This window comes from Protopterus annectens, chromosome 4.part1 (assembly GCF_019279795.1).
Source record: "Protopterus annectens isolate FY-2018-M chromosome 4.part1, PAN1.0, whole genome shotgun sequence".
Lineage (NCBI taxonomy): Eukaryota > Metazoa > Chordata > Ceratodontiformes > Protopteridae > Protopterus > Protopterus annectens.
In genome coordinates this window covers 363,634,526-363,656,412 of record NC_056734.1, presented here as the reverse complement: position 1 = coordinate 363,656,412, position 21,887 = coordinate 363,634,526, and the positions used below count along the sequence as shown (strand labels likewise).

Sequence of the window (21,887 nt, the reverse complement as noted above, 5' to 3'; positions counted from 1 at the left end):
GACAAGCTCTTTAGGATTGGGTACAGTTCTGGTGTGGCCAGTATGGGGCAATCAGGATCATTTTTGGCCTTTCTTGTCTGGCTTTTAGGAGCACCTTGGTAATAACAGGCATCGGAGGGAAGGCATAGACTGTCAGGCCTTTCCAGCTGAATGATAGAGCATCCATTTTCCATGCTTGAGAGTGATAAATTCTTGTGCAGAATTTCTGTATTTGGTAATTGTGAGGGGAGGCAAATAGATCTATGTCTGGGCATCCCCACTTCCTCATTATCATGTTGAACACTTGTGGATTTAGTTTCCATTCGTGAGGATCCATGAGATTTCTGCTTAGTTCGTCTGCCAGTGTATTTTTTGTTCCTGGTAGGAATTGTGCCTGCAGATGTACTTGATAGGTCAGTGCTGTGCAATAAAAGGAAGTCTCTGAGCCTTTTCTTGGATTCTGAGTAATCCTGGCTCTCCCAATGGAAATGCTCCCTCATGGTGTGCAGGGTTTCCCCAAAGGAATAATCCTCAGGCAGAGAGGCTGAAGGTATAGACTCTTCTGCATCAGAGTCCTCATAGGGAGGGAGAGAATATCCCTGATCAGAAGAGGAATCAGAGGAAATAGAAACCTGGTCAGAGGAATCATAGTCAGTGTCTTGCCTAGGCCTTTTGTCAGGAGGGGGATGGGAACCCCTGATTAAAGTAATTAGGTCTTCGGCCATTTTAAGCATCTGTTTCTTTGGCATGGATGACTGTTCAGGAGAATACTGTACTTGTTTCCTTGTCTTTAATGGAGTCTTTGACTTTGCCTTGGCTGCTGCAGTGGGCTTAATTGTAAGCTGTGATAGTCTGAAAACACCCTCAGAAGCTGATGCCTGCTCAGCGGCTCTGGACCCATCTGAGGGAATATTTTCCATAGGCCTAATACCTTGAGCTTCCACAGGCCTTGGTGTTTCCACGTGGCTGTCGGTTGCGGCCTGTGGCTTTGAGGTAGCGGGTGTCAGGGGCTGCGAAAGCGCCTGACTGAGAACCAGCGAACCGGCGACTGGCCTAGAAGAGGCTTCGTCATCAGTTTTGGACCTCGGATGCCTGTCCTTTTCTTTGTCTTTGCGTTTTTTATAAATTCCGGTCGTCGGTTGTTCCGACGGCATTATGTAATTAAACCTTCGGCCAAAATAATGTAAAGCAAAATCAAACCGACGTTTAATAGTGCGTTTATTGAATCTAGCACAAAACTGACAACTGGTAACATCGTGGTCAGGGCCTAGGCAAGGAATACAGTAGGAGTGGAAGTCCTTATGAGGTATTTGCTTCCCACAAGAAATACAATTATTAACTTTTACTGACATCGGTCTGGAGCAAGAAAAGTTTCTAACGGGTACTTAGCTTTATTGAAGACTTCGGATCTGAAACTCAATTTGAAAATCTCAGGAGTCGGCCAACCAGCACTTGCGAACTGCTTTTGCTTTGGGCACCGCGCGGCAAGAAAGAATGAAGAAAATTGCGTCGGTTGCATCTTTTATACCCCTGGCGCACTGACGTCAGGGAAGAGGCGACAGCAACCGACACCGGACCAATACTTTGAACTCGGGCCGACTGCTGGTCCGCCTGCCTGCAGGATAATCCAAGTGTAATGACTGCAACAGTGAAACACGATGAACATCTGACAGTGGATGCATTTACATGGTGTTTATCCTGTCATAGTTGAATACCAGAAAAAAAGAAGGGAAAGCCTCTGAAAAGCCTGATATGTTTCAATATTTCCAGGTCTACTCAAATACCGTTAACCTAATATGACATCATGCTGGGGGGGGGGGGTGTTCAGAAAACTATTTTTGGAACACCAACCGCATCTCTTTTTTGACAGTTTCAGCTAGGAAATAAACAATTCCACCAAAGGAAATACACACGACAGTTGCCAATACAACAAGTGATGCTGCTATTACAATGCATGCAAAATAAAATCGGAACACTTTAAAAAAAACTATAACAAATCACCTTATTAAAAGAGCATCATATCACAAGTAGTTATCACTCTACTTTCAACATACACAAACCGATCTATGGCTTCAAGTCCCAACCTTTACAATTCTAACAATAATTTATCCAAAATACCTTCTCCATTATTTTCCACAACAAGAAAGTAAACTTATTGGTCTATAGGACTCTGGATTTGCCATGTTCCCCTTTCCCTTAAATATGGGTTTAATAACTACAAGTCTCCATTCTTGAGGAATCTTTCCATACTTAAATTATCATTCATTTAAGTTCACTCTGAAGTGTTCTCGGCTCATTAGGACTAATTCAGTCTCCTCCCTATGCTTTCTTTGGGTCACATTTGCATAGTTCTTATTCAGTATAATCTAGTTTACTTTCAGTTTTGGAATTCACCTAAATGTTACTAGCACAATTTATCACCACACTTTGTGAAGCAAAACACTTTTGCATAAGATTTTGTTAATATATGCATAACCTGTTGTGTCGGAGAATGAATTTTAGAATCTATATATAGTTTATTGATGTGTCTTTAGTCCTATATCTATAAAATGGTTTCCTACTATGCTTAATATCTTTATATAAATGTTCTTCAAAATCATCCTGATCCGGTCTCGCACTATATTTAATGCCTGTCAAGATTTTTCAGTATTCAAAGTTATAGTTTAACCTCACTTCCATTTCTTATATATTTTCTCTCTAATCTTAATTAAGTATCTTGCTCTTATGGAAATATACTGAAAGGACTGTGAGACATTAAAGAGAGAGAGAGGCCTCCACGTGGAATGCATTCATACTGAAAGAACACTGCGTTTTTTGATGGGAAGAGAAGCAGTAATGGCATTATAGCAGCAGAAAAGAAGATAAACACTTTTCATTTAAGATGCATAGAAGATGTGCTTAATTCACGGTAGTGGAAAGGTGGTCAAGTAAAGTAACAGAAGTGTAGGATGTTATACTCATCTTTAAAAACTTTTACTGATATGCACTGTGTACGTACATTAGGGTTGGAAGATGTGCAAGATGATTATGTGGATGAACGCTGGGAAATGACTGGCTGTTTTACATTGCAGAACTTGAAAAGGCAGATGGCACCAATTCAGCAGACAGGGATTCCCTTTAGGGAAAATGCAAAGCAATTTTCAACATAGGAGTAAATCAAAACATTTTCTGGCTTTACTATATTTTCTTTAATTCGTACTGGTTTCCTTATCCCAGATCACCTTTTCCAATTTAAACTGTTTTGATGATAATAGTATTAAGCACTGTTTGCTATTTTGAAGTTTGAGAAAGTACAGTTGTGTAAGCAAACGTACCATAACAGTAGATGTTCAAATGATCACTGCTGCAGTACAGCTATAGGAGTTACATCTTGCATAGAATGTAACAGCTGGACAGCTTTCAAAGCTTCAGGGCACCTTCCATGCGACCAAACTGTTTGTCAGCTCAAGCTGAGCTGACAATAAAGACAGGTTTGGTGTCAAGCCCTTCACAGCTTTCATCCCAACATAGACAGGGTGTCTGTCTGAGAGGACATAGCTAGAAACAATAAAATACAAATGTCCCCACCCTGATATAAAAAAGACACACCTAAGGATGATGGAAGGAGGGAACAGCTAATACAGCAGTGATTACTCAAACATCTACTGCTACAGTAAGTTTACTTACGCAATTGTATTTCATTCTTAATAATAATCACTGCTGCAGTAGTCTAAGTTATATGGGAAGATTACCATGCTTATAACAACTGGGATGTGGAAGGGGAAGGGTCCAAGAGCCGCTGGAGAATGGTCCTAGCAAAGTCTGACCTAGACCTGCAGAAGGAATCTAGCTTACAGTGCTTTGTAAAAGTATAAATAGAGGACCAAATTACTGCTTCTAGAGTCTAGTCCTTTTCAAAAAGCCATAGATGAAGCCAAGGCTCTGGTAGAATGTACCTTGACCCTGTCTAGAATATTTTTGTTATGGTGGGAAAATAGTCTGCTTTGATGTGGGTTGTCTCTTCTTCCTTCACAAGAAATGAACACCTGATCATAAGTTCTTCTGAAAGATTTTATTCTGTCAATATAATGTCTGTGGACAGTATCCTTTTCCACTTATTTTGGGGTTCCAATAAGAACACATGGAAAGAGATAGTTGGGCTTAAACTCAGATACCACCTAATGCATAAGAGATTGATTAGTTCTCAAGGAAACCTTGTCTCCATGGAAAATGACAGAAATTTAACCCACCATAAGAGCTTACAACTCAGACATACTTCTTGCAGAGGTCAGAGCAACCAGTAAAACTGTCTTCCATGATAAAAACTTCAAGCCTGATTAGCTGATTTAAATGGAGCACTAGTTAGCTTCAGTAACACAAAATTAAGATCTTCAAGGAGAGGCCATCACTCTTCTTGAAGATCCCTTATACAAACCCCTTTCAAAAACATTTTGACATGAGAATACACTGAAAGAGGAGGATCCACGGGCAGACATGCAGAAATGGCCGATAAATGAACCTTGATGAAGGAGTAAGAAAGGTCATAGGACAGTAACTCACACAAATACAAAACCACAGAAACATAAGCACTCAGTGGGGCTGGTTATGTTGTTGGCATCAATTAGAAAACCTTTTTCCAGCTGCTAAAATATGATTTTCTTGTAGCAATTTTTCTTGCTTTCATTACTATCTGCTGCATGTCCTCAGTAGAAAGGTGGCTAAATGGAATTAAGAGCCTACCTTCCAGTCAGTCAGCTGAAGTAGATAAGGGTCGGGTATATCAAACATCCCTGATCTTGTGTGAGTAGATCCATTCTGCAAGGAAGCTTGTGGCAATTGCTCCTGGCCATTTCCAAAAGAAGTGATAACTACTGTTAGCTGGACCAAAGATTCACTACAATGATCTTAGGGGATTCCTTCTGAATTTCCACAATTACCTTGGATATCATTGGAAAGGGTAGAAAAGCATACATGAACATTCTTGTCCAAGGAAAGGAAAATCCATCTTTCTTCCAGTCCTTCCTGCATGGAGTCCTAGGGTAGAATCTTGTCAGCTGATTGTTCAGAGAGGAGGCAAATAGACCTACTTAAGGAACTTCTAACAGATGGATTATATATTGGAAGACCCCATGGTCTAGTTTCCATTTGTGAGGTTGTGCCCTTGCCCTGCTCAGCTTATCTGCCACAGATGTTTTCTCTGACAGAATGTAGGATTGCCTGTACATTGAGACTAGGTTCCAAAGTTATATCCCAAGCTAATATGGCTACTTTGCAAAAGGAGGTATGACCTGGTTCCACCTGGCTTTTTAATGTATGACATGACTGTGGTATAATCTGTAACTGGAAGTGGTTCTGGGGACAAAAGCTGATTCAAAGAGTTGAATTCTTTGATCAGGGCAAGCATTTGTTTTATATCTATGTGCTTGTATATGTTCTTGGCATCCCACACACCTTGCACTTTTATCACTCCTGAAACTGTCCAGCTTCTCTTTGGTTATCTATTTTTCAGAAGTCAGGGCCAAAGTCAAGGGCCTCTGAAGACTGCAAACTAGAAGCAATCACAGAACTTCCCCAAAGATGCCAACATCTTACAGGAAGGTGTAACACAGACAAATGACTGGTGACAAAGCCATGGCTTCAAAGACAATATCAAAAGATATATAATACTACCTTTTGGGAAGTTGGCCATCCAGGAAAACTTCCACATTGATAAAACATTCCTTAAATCAAACAGAGATCAGGGATTTGGGGATTTGTGTAGGTAGTAACCTGTTATTTGACTAACATGCTTGTAAGGTAGTAAGAAATTAATTCTATGTCACTCAACCTATAAGCAAGGGCATGGCATCTAGGTCCAAGGAAGTCATTGTGCCACTGTACGGAGTCCTCATCAGACCCATCATTAAGTATAATGCCCCCTTTGGTCTGTACCTGACCAAAACTGGAGTCCACAGAGGTTCATCACAAACAGAATACAGGGTGTATATACAATGTATTGTGCAGATGGTCTAAAAGCCCTATCTCTGTTCTCTATACTCTGTTTTTGACAGACTGCTGAGAAGCAATTTTTGCCTGGTATACAAGGCATTGTTGGATTCACCTCTGATGGACCTTTGTTTGAAACTTAAATAGGACATGTTGGAGAAACAGGTATGTATCTCAGAGAATCCTCAGTCTATGGAATAGGCTTCCCATCCATGTCATGCTGAGCCCTTCCTTAACCCTATTCAACAGCAATTTTGATCAATGGATGGGGAATCATGAATTCACCCCTAGTCTTACACCTATGCCTCTTATAGACAGAGGCAGACATTAAATCATGCCCCATCTAACACACACTCCTTACAGTAATCTGTAAGGCACAATAATTTGTGGAATACATTTGGGTTGCATGGCTAGGTTTATAAAGATCCTAGTGGTAGTTAGCCTATGTATATACCTATGAAACACCTGAAGTATGGATGAATAGGAATGTCTTACACATCTTTTAAATCTAATATTACCAGGAAACTTAAATGAAGAAGAGATGGTAACAGGTAGTGAAGTGAATGCATTTGGAAACTGGGCACAACTACAAACAGGTTTAGGAAAGTAAGATCCAGAACTGGTCTCCATGCATCTTCTTACCCTTGCATGAAAAACATCCTTAAATAAAAACCTTTCTCTACCTGGGAAGGAGGAACTGGTACAATCACTCACTGAGACAGCATGCGTTGAAGTACAGGGGGATATTGAGGAATCTGGTCTGGTGGTTGAGGAATTACCCCTGGAAAGGAGGGATTTTCTCTCACTGCTATCTGTAACCTTGATGAATGATCTTCGGAACACATTTGTCTGAAACTATCTGCCAAGAAAAGTGACATTCAGACTTTCTGGAAGGGAAATGGTACTCCCAGGGTTGGGGGGAGGGGTGCAAGTTCCTTTAAATAGTCATTCTGACATGTTGGACTGTCCTTGGTTTCGTGGGGTTCCTGAATTTTTTGCACCTGCCTTTTCTTAAACCCCTGTTTACCCACATTTTGGCAAAACTATTTTTATTTCTGAAATTAGATGAAGGGTTAGAGAATCTCTTAGAAATTTTGGAAAGGAGGGCTGAAAACATTTGAGATATTCCATGTATCAGCTTACACGTTTCATCACATTTCGATAACCTTTGCAACAGAGGAATCAAACATTGAATCTATATCCAAAGAAGAATTTAAAATCTCATTTTTCGCATCATCAGGTAGGTTCTGAGAATGCAACCAGGTAAACCTCCTCAAAACTAATGGCTACAGCCAAGGAAAAAGTATCAACTGACTCATACACACACTGTAAATAATGAGTAGTGACCTGCAAAACAGAAGAAACTAAATTATTTAAGGCATTTCCTTATGAGAAGAAACTGCAGGCAAAACATTCTTCATGCCTTCACAGTTAGCCGGAATAAACTTAAACATATGAGCTTGACAATTCAAAATTTTTGAAAATCAGAGCTGCAGAAGCATAAACTTTTTTCCCCATACTTATTAATAATATTCCAATCCTTGACAGAAAGTGTAGGATTAGAATTAACCAAATGTTTAGCAGCAGTATGACTAACGAAAGCTATAGTTGCTGGGTCAAGTTTGAGTTTATTGTGTAAAATCTTAAAAGACTGGGGAGCTTTATACATTGTATGTCTTTTTAGGGGCAGCAGGCTTACTATCAGGAAACAGCCGCGGTGATGCAGCGGTTAGCGTTGTCGCCTCACAGCAAGAGGTTCTCTCGTTCGATTCTCGGCTGGAGCACCTTCTGTATGGAGTCTGCATGTCCTCTCCATGGTCGAGTGACGTTAAAGACATGCAGGTAGGTGCGTGCGTGAATGGGCGTGCCTTCTTTGAAGGTCGGGCATCGGGCTGGCAACTCAGCACCGTAAAAATCCACTGCCAATCATTAGCGGGCGGGAGTTCTACTGTGGCGACCCCTAACCGGGAAAAGCCGAGAGAAGAAAGGCTTACTATCAGGAAAACTGCAGGCAGTGACACACATACATCCTCCAAATCTGACAGAACTGAAGGAATGGATGCAGGTTCTGGAAATTTCTTCAGTAATACCTCATAGTATTTTCTGAGGGATTGAGAAACCTCTGTGTTCTCCCCCTGAAAACACTAGCACATTCTGGAAATAGTCTCAGAGACAGAGAACCCCACCCCACCCCATAGGCAGAATTAGAAACTGAACTCTCCTCCGAGTCTGAATCAGAAAACTGATGAGAAAACCTTGTAACTGCCCCTTCATCTTCCTATCCAAATTCAGAATATGGCTCTTGAAAAAAGGTCTCCCTCTCTATGACCAGAAGATACATTATAAGAATGAGCACTAGCCTGAATTAAACCCTGAGCCAGACCCAGTAAACCACTCCTGTCTGTCGAAATTTGAGGATGAGTATGTTGATGTTTAGTTTTCCGTTTCTTTTCAACAGGAAAAATGGAGCCAAAAATGTTATTAATGGTAGTAGCCTCTTCCCCAGAGATGCATACAACATTCTGACCAAACAGGAAGTCTTCATCGTTCCCTTTCTCAGGACTGACAAGAGTGGCTCTCCCTTGCCTACTGACAGGACCCTGACAGCGGCAAAGGATGTGGCTAATACCCAGTCAATAGTGGCTGAAGGTGCTACACTAGAGGGTTCTGTAGTAAAATATGAGCAGTCTGAGGAACCAGTTTTGGCCACAGCAGAGTCACACACCTGTAGCTGAGGCAAACTGCTAGCATGCTGTGGTGGCACATGCTGTTTTCTTAACTTTTTCTTTTTGTAGCTGGAAGGACAGACAACAAGATCAGTAGACTGTTCCATGGTCAAACCAAAAACGGTGCCTTTTCTCCCTGGGAAAACAATCAGCATAAGCTGGTAAAAATATAAGGTCTTTAATTTCACACAAAAACATGGTAAAACTCGCTTTACAACACGTTGCCAGTCCAAAAAATAAGCACAAGTGTTCCACAGAAAAAATGTTTTTTCAACTTCTTTAAACAACTTTTAAACTAACATTTTAAATTACAGTTAAGTCTTGTGACAGTCCATTAAATCTCCTAGCTTAAAAATAACTTTCCTAAGTGAGAAAGTTAAAAGAAAACCATCATTCCTTGAAAGCCTGTAGAGGAGCGCTCTCTTCAATGGCAGGAAACCTCAAAGCTCTGAAGGGCTTAGCACCCAAACCTGTCTTTTTAGTTAGCTCAGCTTGAGCTAACTAACTGTTCGGGTGTGTGGAAGGTGTTCTGGAGCTTTGGAAGCTGGCTAGCTGTTATATTCTTGGCAGGATATAACCCATACAGCTAAGGCTGTTGCAGTAGTGATCAATATGATGAACATCAGAGGGGTCTGGTCTAGTAGATGTGGAATAATTCTCTGGAAAGGAGGGCTTCCTTCCCACTGCCATCTTACCCCTGCTGAATCAGTCCCATAACCCCTTTGTCTGAAAGAAACTGTTGCCAGGAGATGCAGACTTTCTGAAAGGGCTAAGGGACTGCTAGGGTGGGAGGGGGACAAGGTCCCTTACAGAATTATTCTGAGTTTTTTTACTTTTTTTTTCCTTGGGGGGGGGGGTTCCTGCTTTCTTTGTGGAACCTTCCTACCATTGTTTATTAAATGATTGGTTACCAGCATTTCACGGAGACTGTTTCAAAGTTCAATTTTGGCAAGAAACAAATGAGTAGTGACCTAAGAAACAGAAGAAACTACACCACACAAAGCAGATTTTTCCTCACAGGAAGGAAATACAGATAAAACATTCCTCATACTTTCACAATTAGAATGAATTAACATACGAGCCTGACAATTCAAAATTCTAAAAAAAAATTAAAGTTGCAGAAGCATACAAATATTTCTACAAACTTATCAATTATTTTATTGTCCTTGTCAGAATGTGAAGGATCAGAGTTAACAAAATGCTTGGCAGCAGCTAGACTGACTAAAGCCATAACTGCTGGGTCAAGGCTGGGATGAAGTAGAAAGGTGCAGCATTATGTTAACCAAACTCAAGATTTCAAATATAAATAATGCCATTGAGGATCTGATTACTGGTTAAAAAAAAAAAAACAATATGTTTTAAAAATAATAAAAATAAAAATTATTATTTTTTAAGCATTGATCAGATCCTCAGTGGTGTTATTTATATTTGGATTTGAAGTCTCGGCTGATTGAGGAACTATGTACATTCTATCAGCTTTCTTAGGTGCAGCAGGCAGGCTATCATGGAAACCTCAGACTGTGACAAAGGCATCATTCAATGTGGCAGCAATGGGGGAGAGGAGTAAGTTCTGGGAATTCCAGTTATAACATTTCATAGTATTTCTAGAGGGACTGAGAAACCTCAGTTTTTTTGCATGTAAAACACTGAAACATTCTGAAAATAGTCTCAGAGAAAAAGAGTCCTTGACAAGAAGATTCAGATAACATGCTCTCCTATCATATTTCTCTCCAGATACAACTTTCTGAATCTCTTCATGAAAAGAGGAATCCCTTTTTCTCTTACCAGAAACCACCCGATAAGAACAGTCAATAGCCTGTACAAGACCCTGAGTCAGACAAAATACATTAATCCTGTCCAGTGAAACTGGGGCAGTGGAAGATATATATTTAATTTTCTGATTGTTTTTGGCAGGAAAATTAAGGGAAACATACATTTTAGTGGCAGCAAATGCTTTCCCAATGATGGGCAAAATACTGGTTAAGTATGGGCACTTTCCCTGCCCTTTCTCGCAACACTGACATAGTGGCTACACCTTGACCATTGAGGGGACCCCAACAGCCACATGGCTAACCCCCAGTCCACAGAGGCTATATGTGTAACACCAGAGGGATCCAGGGAAAAAGATTAGTGGTCCAAGGAACCAGAGCTGGCGATAGCGGACTCAACTACCTAGAGCTATGGCAAACTCCTAGCCTGCTGTGGTGGTAAAGGCTGTTTAGTTAACAGTTTCCTTTTGCGTTTAGAAGGACTAAAGTGGGACCAGTTGTTTGTTCCATAGTCAAGCTGAAAATGGTGACCCTTTCCTGAGGGAAACTAAGCAGCACAAGCTGGAAAAATATCAAAAGGAGTATAAAGCCACTTTTCTCAATAAAAACACGGTAAAAGTACTCTAATAGACTTTACAACCCACCCCAAAATAATTTAAATACAGTTTCTCCATATAAAAAACAGTTTTAGAATGTTCAAATCAACTTTAAACTGCCAAACACAAAAGAGCAGTCCAGTTCAAAAGTAAAACAAAATCAGCTGACAGTCAATAAAACACATAATTCTATCTTAAAATACTGTTCCACAAAGGAAAGTAAGTTTAAACTTTAAAAATAATTTGTGGAAGGTTTTTCCCTAAAATGGAACTTAACTGCCCAGCAATGGAACAGCACAAGCTGTCCGTCGATCCATGAAAGCCCGCAGCAGAGTACTCTCTTCAGGAGCAGGTAAACTCTGAAGGGCTTGCCTGAAGCTTTGGAGGCAGGATGGCTCTTAAATCCTGTGTAGAATATAACCCATATAACTTGGACTATTACAGCAGTAATCAATATAAAGAACAACTCATAAGTGTTAAAATCTCTACAAATGTTTGTACTCAGATGTTACCCACTGTGACCTGGTCAGAATTTTTTTACACACACACACTTACACACACTTACACACACACACACACACACACACACACACACACACACACACACACACACACACACACACACACACTGCCCTGAATTTGGTTTAAACAGACCTTGGCAGACATGTTTTTAATTGACAGTATTTGCTTAACTAAGCAGATGGTTGAAGTGTGCGCAAGATCGCACAGTTCTTGGAGTAGAGGAATATGCCTTTTCCCCAATATTGTGTAATCTTCTGAGTTAGTTTATATAATTAGCAGAGGATGGGGGGTGCAGGAGGGCTTACCCTCATGTAAAAAAGGATGTTTAAAGATGCATGTGCTGAGATTTTTTTCTCGGCTCATGCATGTTAATGTGCTGATGTTTGCTTTGTTGACCTTTTGAGGTCGGCATTTAGCAGATTGACATATGGGTTACTTGACGAACGTGGATTACCTTTTTTTTTTCCAGTACAACTTCAGATAAATGTGCTTCCTGAAAAGGTTGATAAATGAATGTTAATAGTTCACACAACAGGAGAAAGTTGCATACATCCTCAAGTACAACACAAGCAATCTGTGCCAAAACATTACTGTAAAAACGGGTTCAACTTATACACAAGTAATACATTACTGCAGCCATTATGCCATTTTGTATTTCAGTTTGCTGCTGTGAATCACAACCACACTCCCCACTCTATTTTATTTACAAAAAAGAACAAAAAGTAAATATATCACTGCTACAGGCAGTATGCTTTTGCCACAGTCCACAGATGTTGGTATAACTGGCTCCTGCCAGTAAAGTATAACTGCTAGAGAAAAAAAACTGTCCATGAAGATGCTACTAACTTGTATGTTCATAGGCGTTTACTAGGCTAACAACCAAAAGGGCCATTTTAAGCCTAGCCATGCATCACAAATCTCTGACAAGTTCTAGTAACTTTGATAAGTGTAAGCAGGAGCTTGGGAGATTAAACATTTACAAGCAAGGGCCTGGGATATGAACCATTTACAGACTGCCTGTGTCCATTAGAGACATAGGTGCCAAACCAGGGATGAATTTCCTGTTCCCCATCCAATTGTCCAAGTTACACTTGAATTGGGTTATGGAGGAACTCTACTTCACATGGATAGAGGAGCCTGTTCCAGAGAAGGGGTAGTCTCTGAGATACATACCCGTCTCTCCAGCAAGTACTATGTATATCACAGGCAAGGTTTAAGTCTTTAGATGGGCATTTCTGGTGATGCTGATTTGTAGATATACAGGAGGTCCATCAAGGTGGGGTCTGACAATGCCTTGTATGACAGACGTATATCTCCCATCAACATCCTGTAGGAGACAGACTACAGGGTAGGGCCTTGAAGCAGTCTGTGTAGGGCATGTTACTTTTGCCCTGTATTCTTGAAACGTGAATGGACATTCCAGTTGTTGGATATGCCTGGTTAGGTACATACCAAAGGGGGCACTCTACTCAATGATAGGTCTGATTAATGCGGAATACAATAAACAATGACTTCCTTGGACCTAAATGCTATACCTTTGTTTATAAAGTTGAACAACACAGAATGATTTCTTCACTACTGTAGACGCATGATGGTGAAAGGCTAGATTACTGTCTCTGTGTGCTCCCAAGTCCCTGGCTACTGGGTCAACTCTTGGGGGTGTGTTGTCAATATGATAGTTACCAGGGGTGGATGACTTCCCAAAGGATAGTGTTATGCACTTCTTGGCATTTAGTTTTGGTCCATGACTCTAACACCAGTTATTTGTCTGTGTCTGCCCTCCCTGGAGAACATTTGTGTCTGTGGGGGGACTATGTGGCTGCTCCTAATTTGCAATCATCTGCAAATTTAGTCAGTCAGAGGCCGTTGACATTGGTCTTGACTTCAGAGAAGTAAATGCCAAAAAGGAGCGGCCCCAGGACCGATCCCTGAGGGACTCCAATTGTGATTAGCCTCTTTGTAGAGTTGGACTCCCCAATTCTAACTTCCTAGATCCTGTCTGTGAGCCATCTGGCTATCTACTGGGTAGTTTTGTGTAATTATGCGTTCCATCATTGAAGTATTTTTGCTTTTATTAATCTTGCTAGACAGTGAGATCACACAAAAGAATATACATTGTAATGCATTTCAGCTTCTTGCATCAACACAGCTATCAGAGTGCTCTGGTCCCATCCCAACAAACAGGGCTGGTCTTGAGTCAATTGGACCTATTTGCACCAAAATGTCTCCACTCCATCAGGGGTCCCCAGACTAGAAAACGAGAGGGCTATTTTGCCTTATATGACCAAAAGATTTGCTTGAGTGACAGTACAACAAAGTGCAATACATTTTCCTACTTGTAGTTTTGCTCCAGTAGTATTTTCAAGTCTCATTGGTGACACAGGCATTTCCTATCATGCATTGCACTAGTACCTTATCCTGTATTACTTAACTGCAGCTTCACTCCTCTCATATGTCTCAAGTGTTAGTTGTTCATGTTTGCACATACTCAGTTGCTGTTATTAAGTGTTCAACAGAGTTTTCAAACCAAAACTGATCAGATTAACCATTTGTATGATGTACTGCTCCAGTTACTGTCCCAGAAAATAAGACTAGGCTTAATCTGAAAACTGGTGGAGACAGAGTATGTTTTTTTTTTTTTTTGCTTGTCTTGCTTACTTGGGATTTATAATTTTATAATTGGCTTCTAATTATTCCACAGTTATTTATTGTAATTCACTGTATTCAAGCACAAGTAAAATAAAAAAGACAGTGTCAGAAGCTCTCACATCACAAACACTTCTGATAGAGTGCAAGCAATTCAACAGTATGGCAGTGAAATGCTTGCTGCAGTCTCAGAGAGGAGCAAAATTATCATAGGGATGTGAAAAATTAGGTGTTTGCGCTGGGTGGGGGAAACACAAAATAATCCACTTGGATGAAAGTGAATAAAACAGCAACAGAAACAGAATGATATAAATGTACTGCAGGGTATCACTGTTTGAGTCACACACAAAATGGGGGGGGGGGGGGGCATAAACTTAAAGATAGAAAATGATTGAACTGGAATGGGTAGAATTGTATATTGAAAGCTGAACTAACTGTATGGTTTTACATGTTCTTCCTACATCCATTTGGGTTTCCTTAAGTCATTCTTTGATTTTCCCACCTGACAACAAAAACATTATGCTTAGTGACTACCTTAAGTTATCCCTGTATGTAACCCATACTGTGGCTCTTGTGACCTGGGACATGGTTGGAAAAGATCTGCATGTATTAGTCCACTTACACAATTTAATACACAATTAAATAAATAAAAATCAGAAACAGTTGTAAGTGGTGTGGTTTGTGAACAGTGTTGTTTCTTAAGGAGATGACTACTACTATTATTATCGAGCATTCTAAGGAAGTTCATCAACTTTACATTGTTTTGTGGAAACCCACTGACTGTAACAATGTTATATACATTTATTGGGTAGGGGAACTCCAATTATTCAGAGCATATACAAAAGATGATTGGATGACGAAAGAAGAAAGAAAGCGGGTGAATGTATAATGGAAGTTAGAAATTTTCCATGCTATTTTTGAGTTCCCCAGTCTTCCCATAGCCATTACACACTATTCCATTGACTCATTTGTCCAGTATATCCTGGCATCAGCAGACACTGGGCATGGGAAAAGAGAGCTGGGGACTGTGATCAGTCAGATTTTACCAGGTTTCATGTTTCAAAAGCATCCTGCTTCTTAGTAGCATCATCTGCTTGATAATGTCTTTAGCAAAGACAGTGAAATGCACACAGTACTTAACTTAAAAATATCATATATATGTACATGTCTGTGTGTACACATTTTATATATATATATATATATATATATATATATATATATATATATAAACATATACACACACACACAGATATATGTATGTGTGTCTTTATTTAAAGTTTATTAACCAAGGTAGTGTACTGATCTCTCTAGACTGTTTTCGGGATCAGTATTGCAGAAATACAACCAAAGAAGCTATAAACATTAACCAATATCACTGCAACAGTAGTAATGTAAAAACATTTAGAGAGGTCTAATTCAGGATAAAATGTAGCACAAATGAACACAATGAAAATGTTATATTACATGATGTTATGACCAATACATGTACACTGTTGTACATGTCTAATGCTTTTATGGAGAAAATAAAATGTAAAAGAACAAATTATTTTGAGTATGTACAATTGCTGGGCATGAGATGTGAAGAAAACTTAAGAGGCAAGTCAAATAACAGGAAGAAATGAAAGAAGGGAGACATTAAATAGATAAAAGAAAAAGAAAGCTTGAGTGTGGGAAGGAGGAGATATAAGGCAGAAACTTACAGCTATTTTCTACCCAGGTTCAGGAGATTTGAGCGATACTACAGGAGTTTGACAATATGCTTACTGGTAAGCCAGGGTGCATTCAACTTGATCAAACACCACATAGACAAAGGGCCTCAGTGGCCCATCAGATTATGCTCCTTATAGTGTACCTGAGTGAGCTGAACAGACCCTGACAGAGGATCTACACAAGATGTTGAATTTGAAGGTAATCCAGAAGTCCAATAGTTTACTTCTGTGCTAATTTATTAGCTTATATTTTGCCATACGATATGTTAACATGTTTTATTTTTAATACACAGCAATAATATATATTCCATGTATTAAATCCAAAAATATTCCAGATATCTAATGTGAAATAGTATTAAGTCCAAAAAGACAGCAAGTGGAGGGAAGGATGGGGTGGCAGATGTGTAGATTCATCTGAGGAGCCCCACCAAAATGGTTCAAAATGTGCCCCACAATTGCTAAGGCCAGCCCTGCCACCAAACCATATCAATGAATGTTTTCCTCTGGTTATGCAACTGCCATCATTTAACAACTATACACCACGCCATGATCACCGCAATTACAATTAAAAAAAAAAAGAATGGATCACTGCTATGGCTACAGTGTACTCTTAATACTGCCCACAGGTGTCATTATATCTGGTGCTTTGCCAAGAAAAATAAAAATATCTGCAATACAAAAATGTCCCAGAAGATAACAGTAACATATTTGTGTTTATTTTCTTATGTACCATATCTTTGTATAATATATACTTAATATAATGATACTTCAAGGAAGAAGCACGTGTACAAATTAAATGAAAAAACAAACATTTTTTTTTTTTTTTTTACAGTTACAGTTTCCCATTTTGTATAATTCAAGACACCATATTAATTTTTATCACTTAGACATGTACATGGATTAATATATTTTATAGGGATTTTAGTCTCAAAAATTGGCCCGGGGTAGTGGTGCTGCGGTAGCATTGTCACCTTACAGCAAGACGTTGTCGCATTCGATTCTCAGCTAGAGCGTCTTCTGTGTGGAGGCATGCGTGAATGGGCGTGCCTTCATTGAAGGTTGTGCGTCAGGGCTGGTAATTCGGCATGTAAAAATCCATTACCAAACATTAGCGGACCGCTCTTCACCTTAGACAAGAGGTAGACTTTTACACCAGTATATACAGTATGTTTATGGTTGGTGTGCTTGCAGATAAAAATGTAGGGTGAAGTTTTTCATCCAAAATATGGACAACTGAGTAAATTGATCATTTTAAAGGAGTCTGAAATTCTTTCTTCCTATAGTCACCACTGTCAAAAACTTCCAAAAATATTAACAGTGAGCTTTATAAAGCAGGATTAGTACTGAAATTGTATTTTTAATGTTACTTGAAAACAAGTCAGTGTACTAGCAGGTCTGAATACTCAACGATACTTATGGCAGGCCTTACTTATCTCGACTAGGACTGAAAGAGTATTACTTGTTTCAGTGATGAGCAATCTGAAATGAAGGCTATCATGTGAGTTGTTAGACAGCAAAAACAGTCCTATAATGAAATAATCCTGTTATTGTTCTAAGTGTACATGCGTGAAATTCTGGTGAACTATGCAATCATAAACCTGGAATTTCAGTACTTTAGATTCCAGAAGGGAGGGGAAAGTCAACAAAGATGTTATAATGCTTAATATGTTGCATGATAATATGTAATGTAGACTAAAACTAAGACAGGCAAAGGATGCAATAAGGGATTTGGGTAAAAATGGGTGTTATGGATTCTGTACAATATTTTAGAAGATGATGTGGGATATCATCCTAGGTCCTTGACTCAGTTATGCCACTAACACATAATTACTTCAATGTGACTAAACAATCACTGTATCTAGATCATTCAGTATGATACAATGATGAGATTATAGAACTGCTTACTGCACAAATAAAAATGTTGTTTACTAATGAAGCCAATGAGGGGAGTGATCAAGGGATGCAAAAAGTCTGCTGAGTTTTACTGTTATCAGAAGACCATAGTACATAAAAGCTTGGCAGTGGGAGGGTGTATGAGATGGAGCATAAGTCAGTTAATAAAGGACCTAAACTCTTTCAGGTAAACTGTTATACATCTAGTATTTAAGATAACTTATTTAGAGTTTAGTAAGTAATTTTTAAATGTAAATAAAATAAGGTTAGACGGATGTGTTTCCATGTCTGGCAGTCTAGAAACAAGGCAATATTAAAGTCAACAGTCTTATAGGCAATAGTTTTAATGGTAGCAAGAATTTCTTAATAAAGGTGAGGGAGAAGGACTGTCACCTTATGTATTAAACATTAAATGCTTAAGCTTTTCAGCTTACATAATATCATGGAATAAACAGAAATAAGCAGAAAATAGTAGTAGTACTGAAGACAGTGGGAACGCAGAGGCAGAATTAGCTTTATGCCTGTAACATATATGTCAGAAAGTTATGTGAATTTCTGTAAAGGCCATATCAGACAAGGGAAGCTAGTTTACAAAAAAGCTAGGGAATGAATAGAATGGCCTTGCTATAAATTTCTGATTACTGCTTAATGACTCAAGATGGTAAACATGTTTTTATTGCTTTTTAATGCAAAGTTTATGGCCTGCCTCTGCTTGATGAACTGAGTTGAGGGAATTCACTACTGAACAAATATGCACATACTTATGGATGAACACATTAATTACAAGGTTATGTATAATTTAAGATGTTGGTGGACCAGCCATTTATGTTAATTATTGTGATGTCCTGTTTGCTTTTTGTATGACCAGACTGTATTTGTATGCAATGTTTACTGCTGAAAAGATGTAATAAACAGATAATTATTCAAAAAAAGCCTGTTACAGCAAAGTATCCCACTGAAGTTCCAAAGGAAGGGCAGCAGTGCAGGGTATCACCCAAGACATCTTTTCTGGGTTGTAAGCAAAGTACAAATCATAGCAAGCGCAATAAAAGTACTGCCAGAAGAGAATCGGAAATGATAATGTATTAAACACGAAGTGGGATAAGAGGTATCAACTAACTCTTCGAAGTCCTGATAGTGTACAAAACCAAACTTCTCAAATTAAAGTAATTTAAAATAAAATCATCATCAAATCCTGGAAAGCATGACTAAGGCATACTTCAGCACAAACAGAAATGATAACAATAAAGCCATCAGCTGATGTGACATACATCCAAGTGGAAACAGGTTTCTATAGGTTCATAGGTGTATACTAGGCTAACGACCACTGGGACACTTATAAGCCTAGACATGCATCCCAAATATAGCCTGCAAGTTTTTAGGAACCTTAGGTGTTACATTAATGGATATATGTAAGACACTGTATGACTTCCAGACTGCCTCTGTCCATTAGAGACACAGGTGATAAACCTGGGGTGAATTTCCGATTTCCCTTCCTTTGGTCCAGGTTATGCTTGAATAGGTTTAGGGAAGAAATCTGCTTCAAATGGATAGGAATTCTGTTCCAAAGGATGGGAATTTTCTGAGACACATACCTGTCCCTCCAGCATGTTCTATTTAAGTTGCAAGCAAAGTTTAACTCCTTAGATGCAGAAGTTCTAATGCTATTGGTTTTGCAGATGGGGAAAGGTCATTCAGAGTGGGATTCAAGGATGTTTTGTATGCCAGGCACAGATCACCTCTCAACAGTCTGTAGGAAAAAGAGTACAGAGATAGGACTTTGAGGCTATCTGCACAGGACATGCTATTTACACCCTGTATTCTTTTTGTGAGAAAGTTCTGTGGACATTCCAGTTGCTGCATGTGCCTGTTCAGGAACATAACAAAGCGGGGCATTGTACTCAATGATGGGTCTGATGACGGCCAAATACAGACAAACAATGATTTCCTTGGATCTAAATGCCATGCCCTTGCTTCTAGGTTGAGCAACACAGAAAAATTTCCTTACTACCTTAACACACATGTTGGTCAAAAGCCAAGTTAATATCCACATACGTCCCCAAATCTCCGAGTACTGGGGCCACTCTTAGGGGCTTGTTGTCAATGAGGTAGTTTCCTAGGATGCACGACTTCCAAAAGGGTACTATTACACATTTATTGGCATAAAGGTTTTAAGATGTGGTTTTAGAACCAGTCATTTGTCTGTGTTAGTCCTGCCTATAAGATATTATTGTCTGGAGTGGCCTTTGACAATGGCTTTGACTTCCAAGAAGTAAATACCAAAAAGAAGCGGGTCCAGCACAGAGCCCTGAAGAACTCCGCTAGTGACCAGCCTCTTTGGGGATGTGGTTTCCTTCCTGGGTCCTATATGAGAGACAGATGGCTATCCAGCACATAACATAGGGGTTAATGCCTAATTCTGTGCGTCTATTTACAATGCCAGAGAGGGGTATTATAAGAAATGTATTAGGCAGGCAGTATGCACTGTTTTGTCCTCATCCATTGCCTTAGTGACTTTTTCAAAGAAGTCCACCAAGCTGACTAGGCATGATCTATGTTTGACAAAGCCAAAATGGGTTGGAACCTGTGTCTGAAGGTTTCCAATGTCATTATTAATCATATCCATGATGATTCTTTCCATGGCTTTGCGTACGAGACTAGTCAGACTTATGGGTCTGTAGTTCCCAGGGTCCATTTATGGACCACCCTTTGAAAAGGGATGACAACTGCAGTCCACCATTCACATAGTACAAAGCCTGTCTCAAGGCTATGGTCAAATGGTGACTCCAGTGGTCCAGACTGGTCATGCTTCAGGCTATTTAGTAGGTATCCTGAGATATTATCAGGGCCCATTGATGCTGCGTTCTTCACCTTAGTCAGAGCATTTAGGACCCGTTCCCTAGTTGAGGAGGTTATGCTTGATGGTATTATTTGGGAGGGTGTAAAATTAAAGCTGAGTTTGTCAGCCAGCAGATTTGCTACATCTTCCAGCTCCATGCAAGTGGCAATATTACTCAAGAGTTCTGCCTTTGCGGTTTTGACCATAGCTAAAGAAAGCCTTGTGGCTGGTCCTTGGCCTGGGAGGCTATCTTTACCTTAAAACTGGCTTTGTTAGACTTAATTTGCCCTCTTAATTCTTTGTTTGTTTAGCCTGATGACAGAGTTTTTATCCTGCTGGGCCTTGCACTTCCTAATTTTAGCTATGGCTTTTTTCCTTGTCATACAATCTACTTATGTTTGGATCCCATCAAGGTGGTTTGTTTTTCGAGGTTATTCTGGACTTGTTTTTGGTAGTCACACCTGTCTGTATGCATCTATCAGCATATGACTGTGCAGGATGTCTGTGTACAATTCTGCAGAGGCAGCTGTGTTCTCAGGGTTTGGAGGCAGTTGAAATTTTGTCAGGTAATCGCTTAACACTATAAAGCAATGGTTCACTGGGAGTCAGTCTACAATTTATGGCTGATAAATGAAAATAAAAATGGAAGATACCAGTAAACAGTGAAGGCAGACCAAATGATATATTAGGCTTAAGTGCTATGATTAATGTGAAGGCAGACCAAATGATATATTAGGCTTAAGTGCTATGATTAATAAAGAACTGTAAGTTAAAGAAGGGTATATTAATTGACTTAGCAAATCTATGCTCAATGAAGTCTAAATCAGCCATGCTAATCAGTAACACTGATGTTTAATATTCAGACATGACGGTCATAAATCTACATCTATACTTCAGATGAGCTTTATCAAAATACAAACAAGTATATTATCAGCTCTTGACATTTAGAGACAGCTTACTGTTGTCCCTAATAATGTTTGTTTTTGCAGTAGCAATCATACTCTTGCTATTCTCCTAAAAGTAATAACTTACCACAGTAATTAAAGCTACATACCTGTGTATGGGTCAACTCTTGCCTGACATTTTTCAGGTGTTCAGCCATAGCATGGATACGGTCTTCATACTCATTCAATCTGTTTTCCAGATTTGCTTTTTCTTTTTGTCTTTTCTGCATCTGTATTAGCAAGGAAGTGTATTTAGTTCAGCTTATACCTGTTCTTATCAGAATAAATATTTTTACAGTA

The 21,887-nt window shown here is 39.4% G+C and overlaps 1 protein-coding gene across 1 annotated transcript in view; it reads right to left on the bottom strand.

Annotated features, from left to right (window-relative positions):
* Positions 1–21,887, bottom strand: part of CCDC39 (coiled-coil domain containing 39) — a 1,972,012-nt gene that overhangs the window by 1,900,337 nt on the left and 49,788 nt on the right. The window contains exon 2 of the mRNA XM_044070181.1: positions 21,698–21,817. Within this exon, the coding sequence (XP_043926116.1) occupies positions 21,698–21,817 (120 nt within the window). The remainder of the gene's footprint in view (positions 1–21,697; positions 21,818–21,887) is intronic.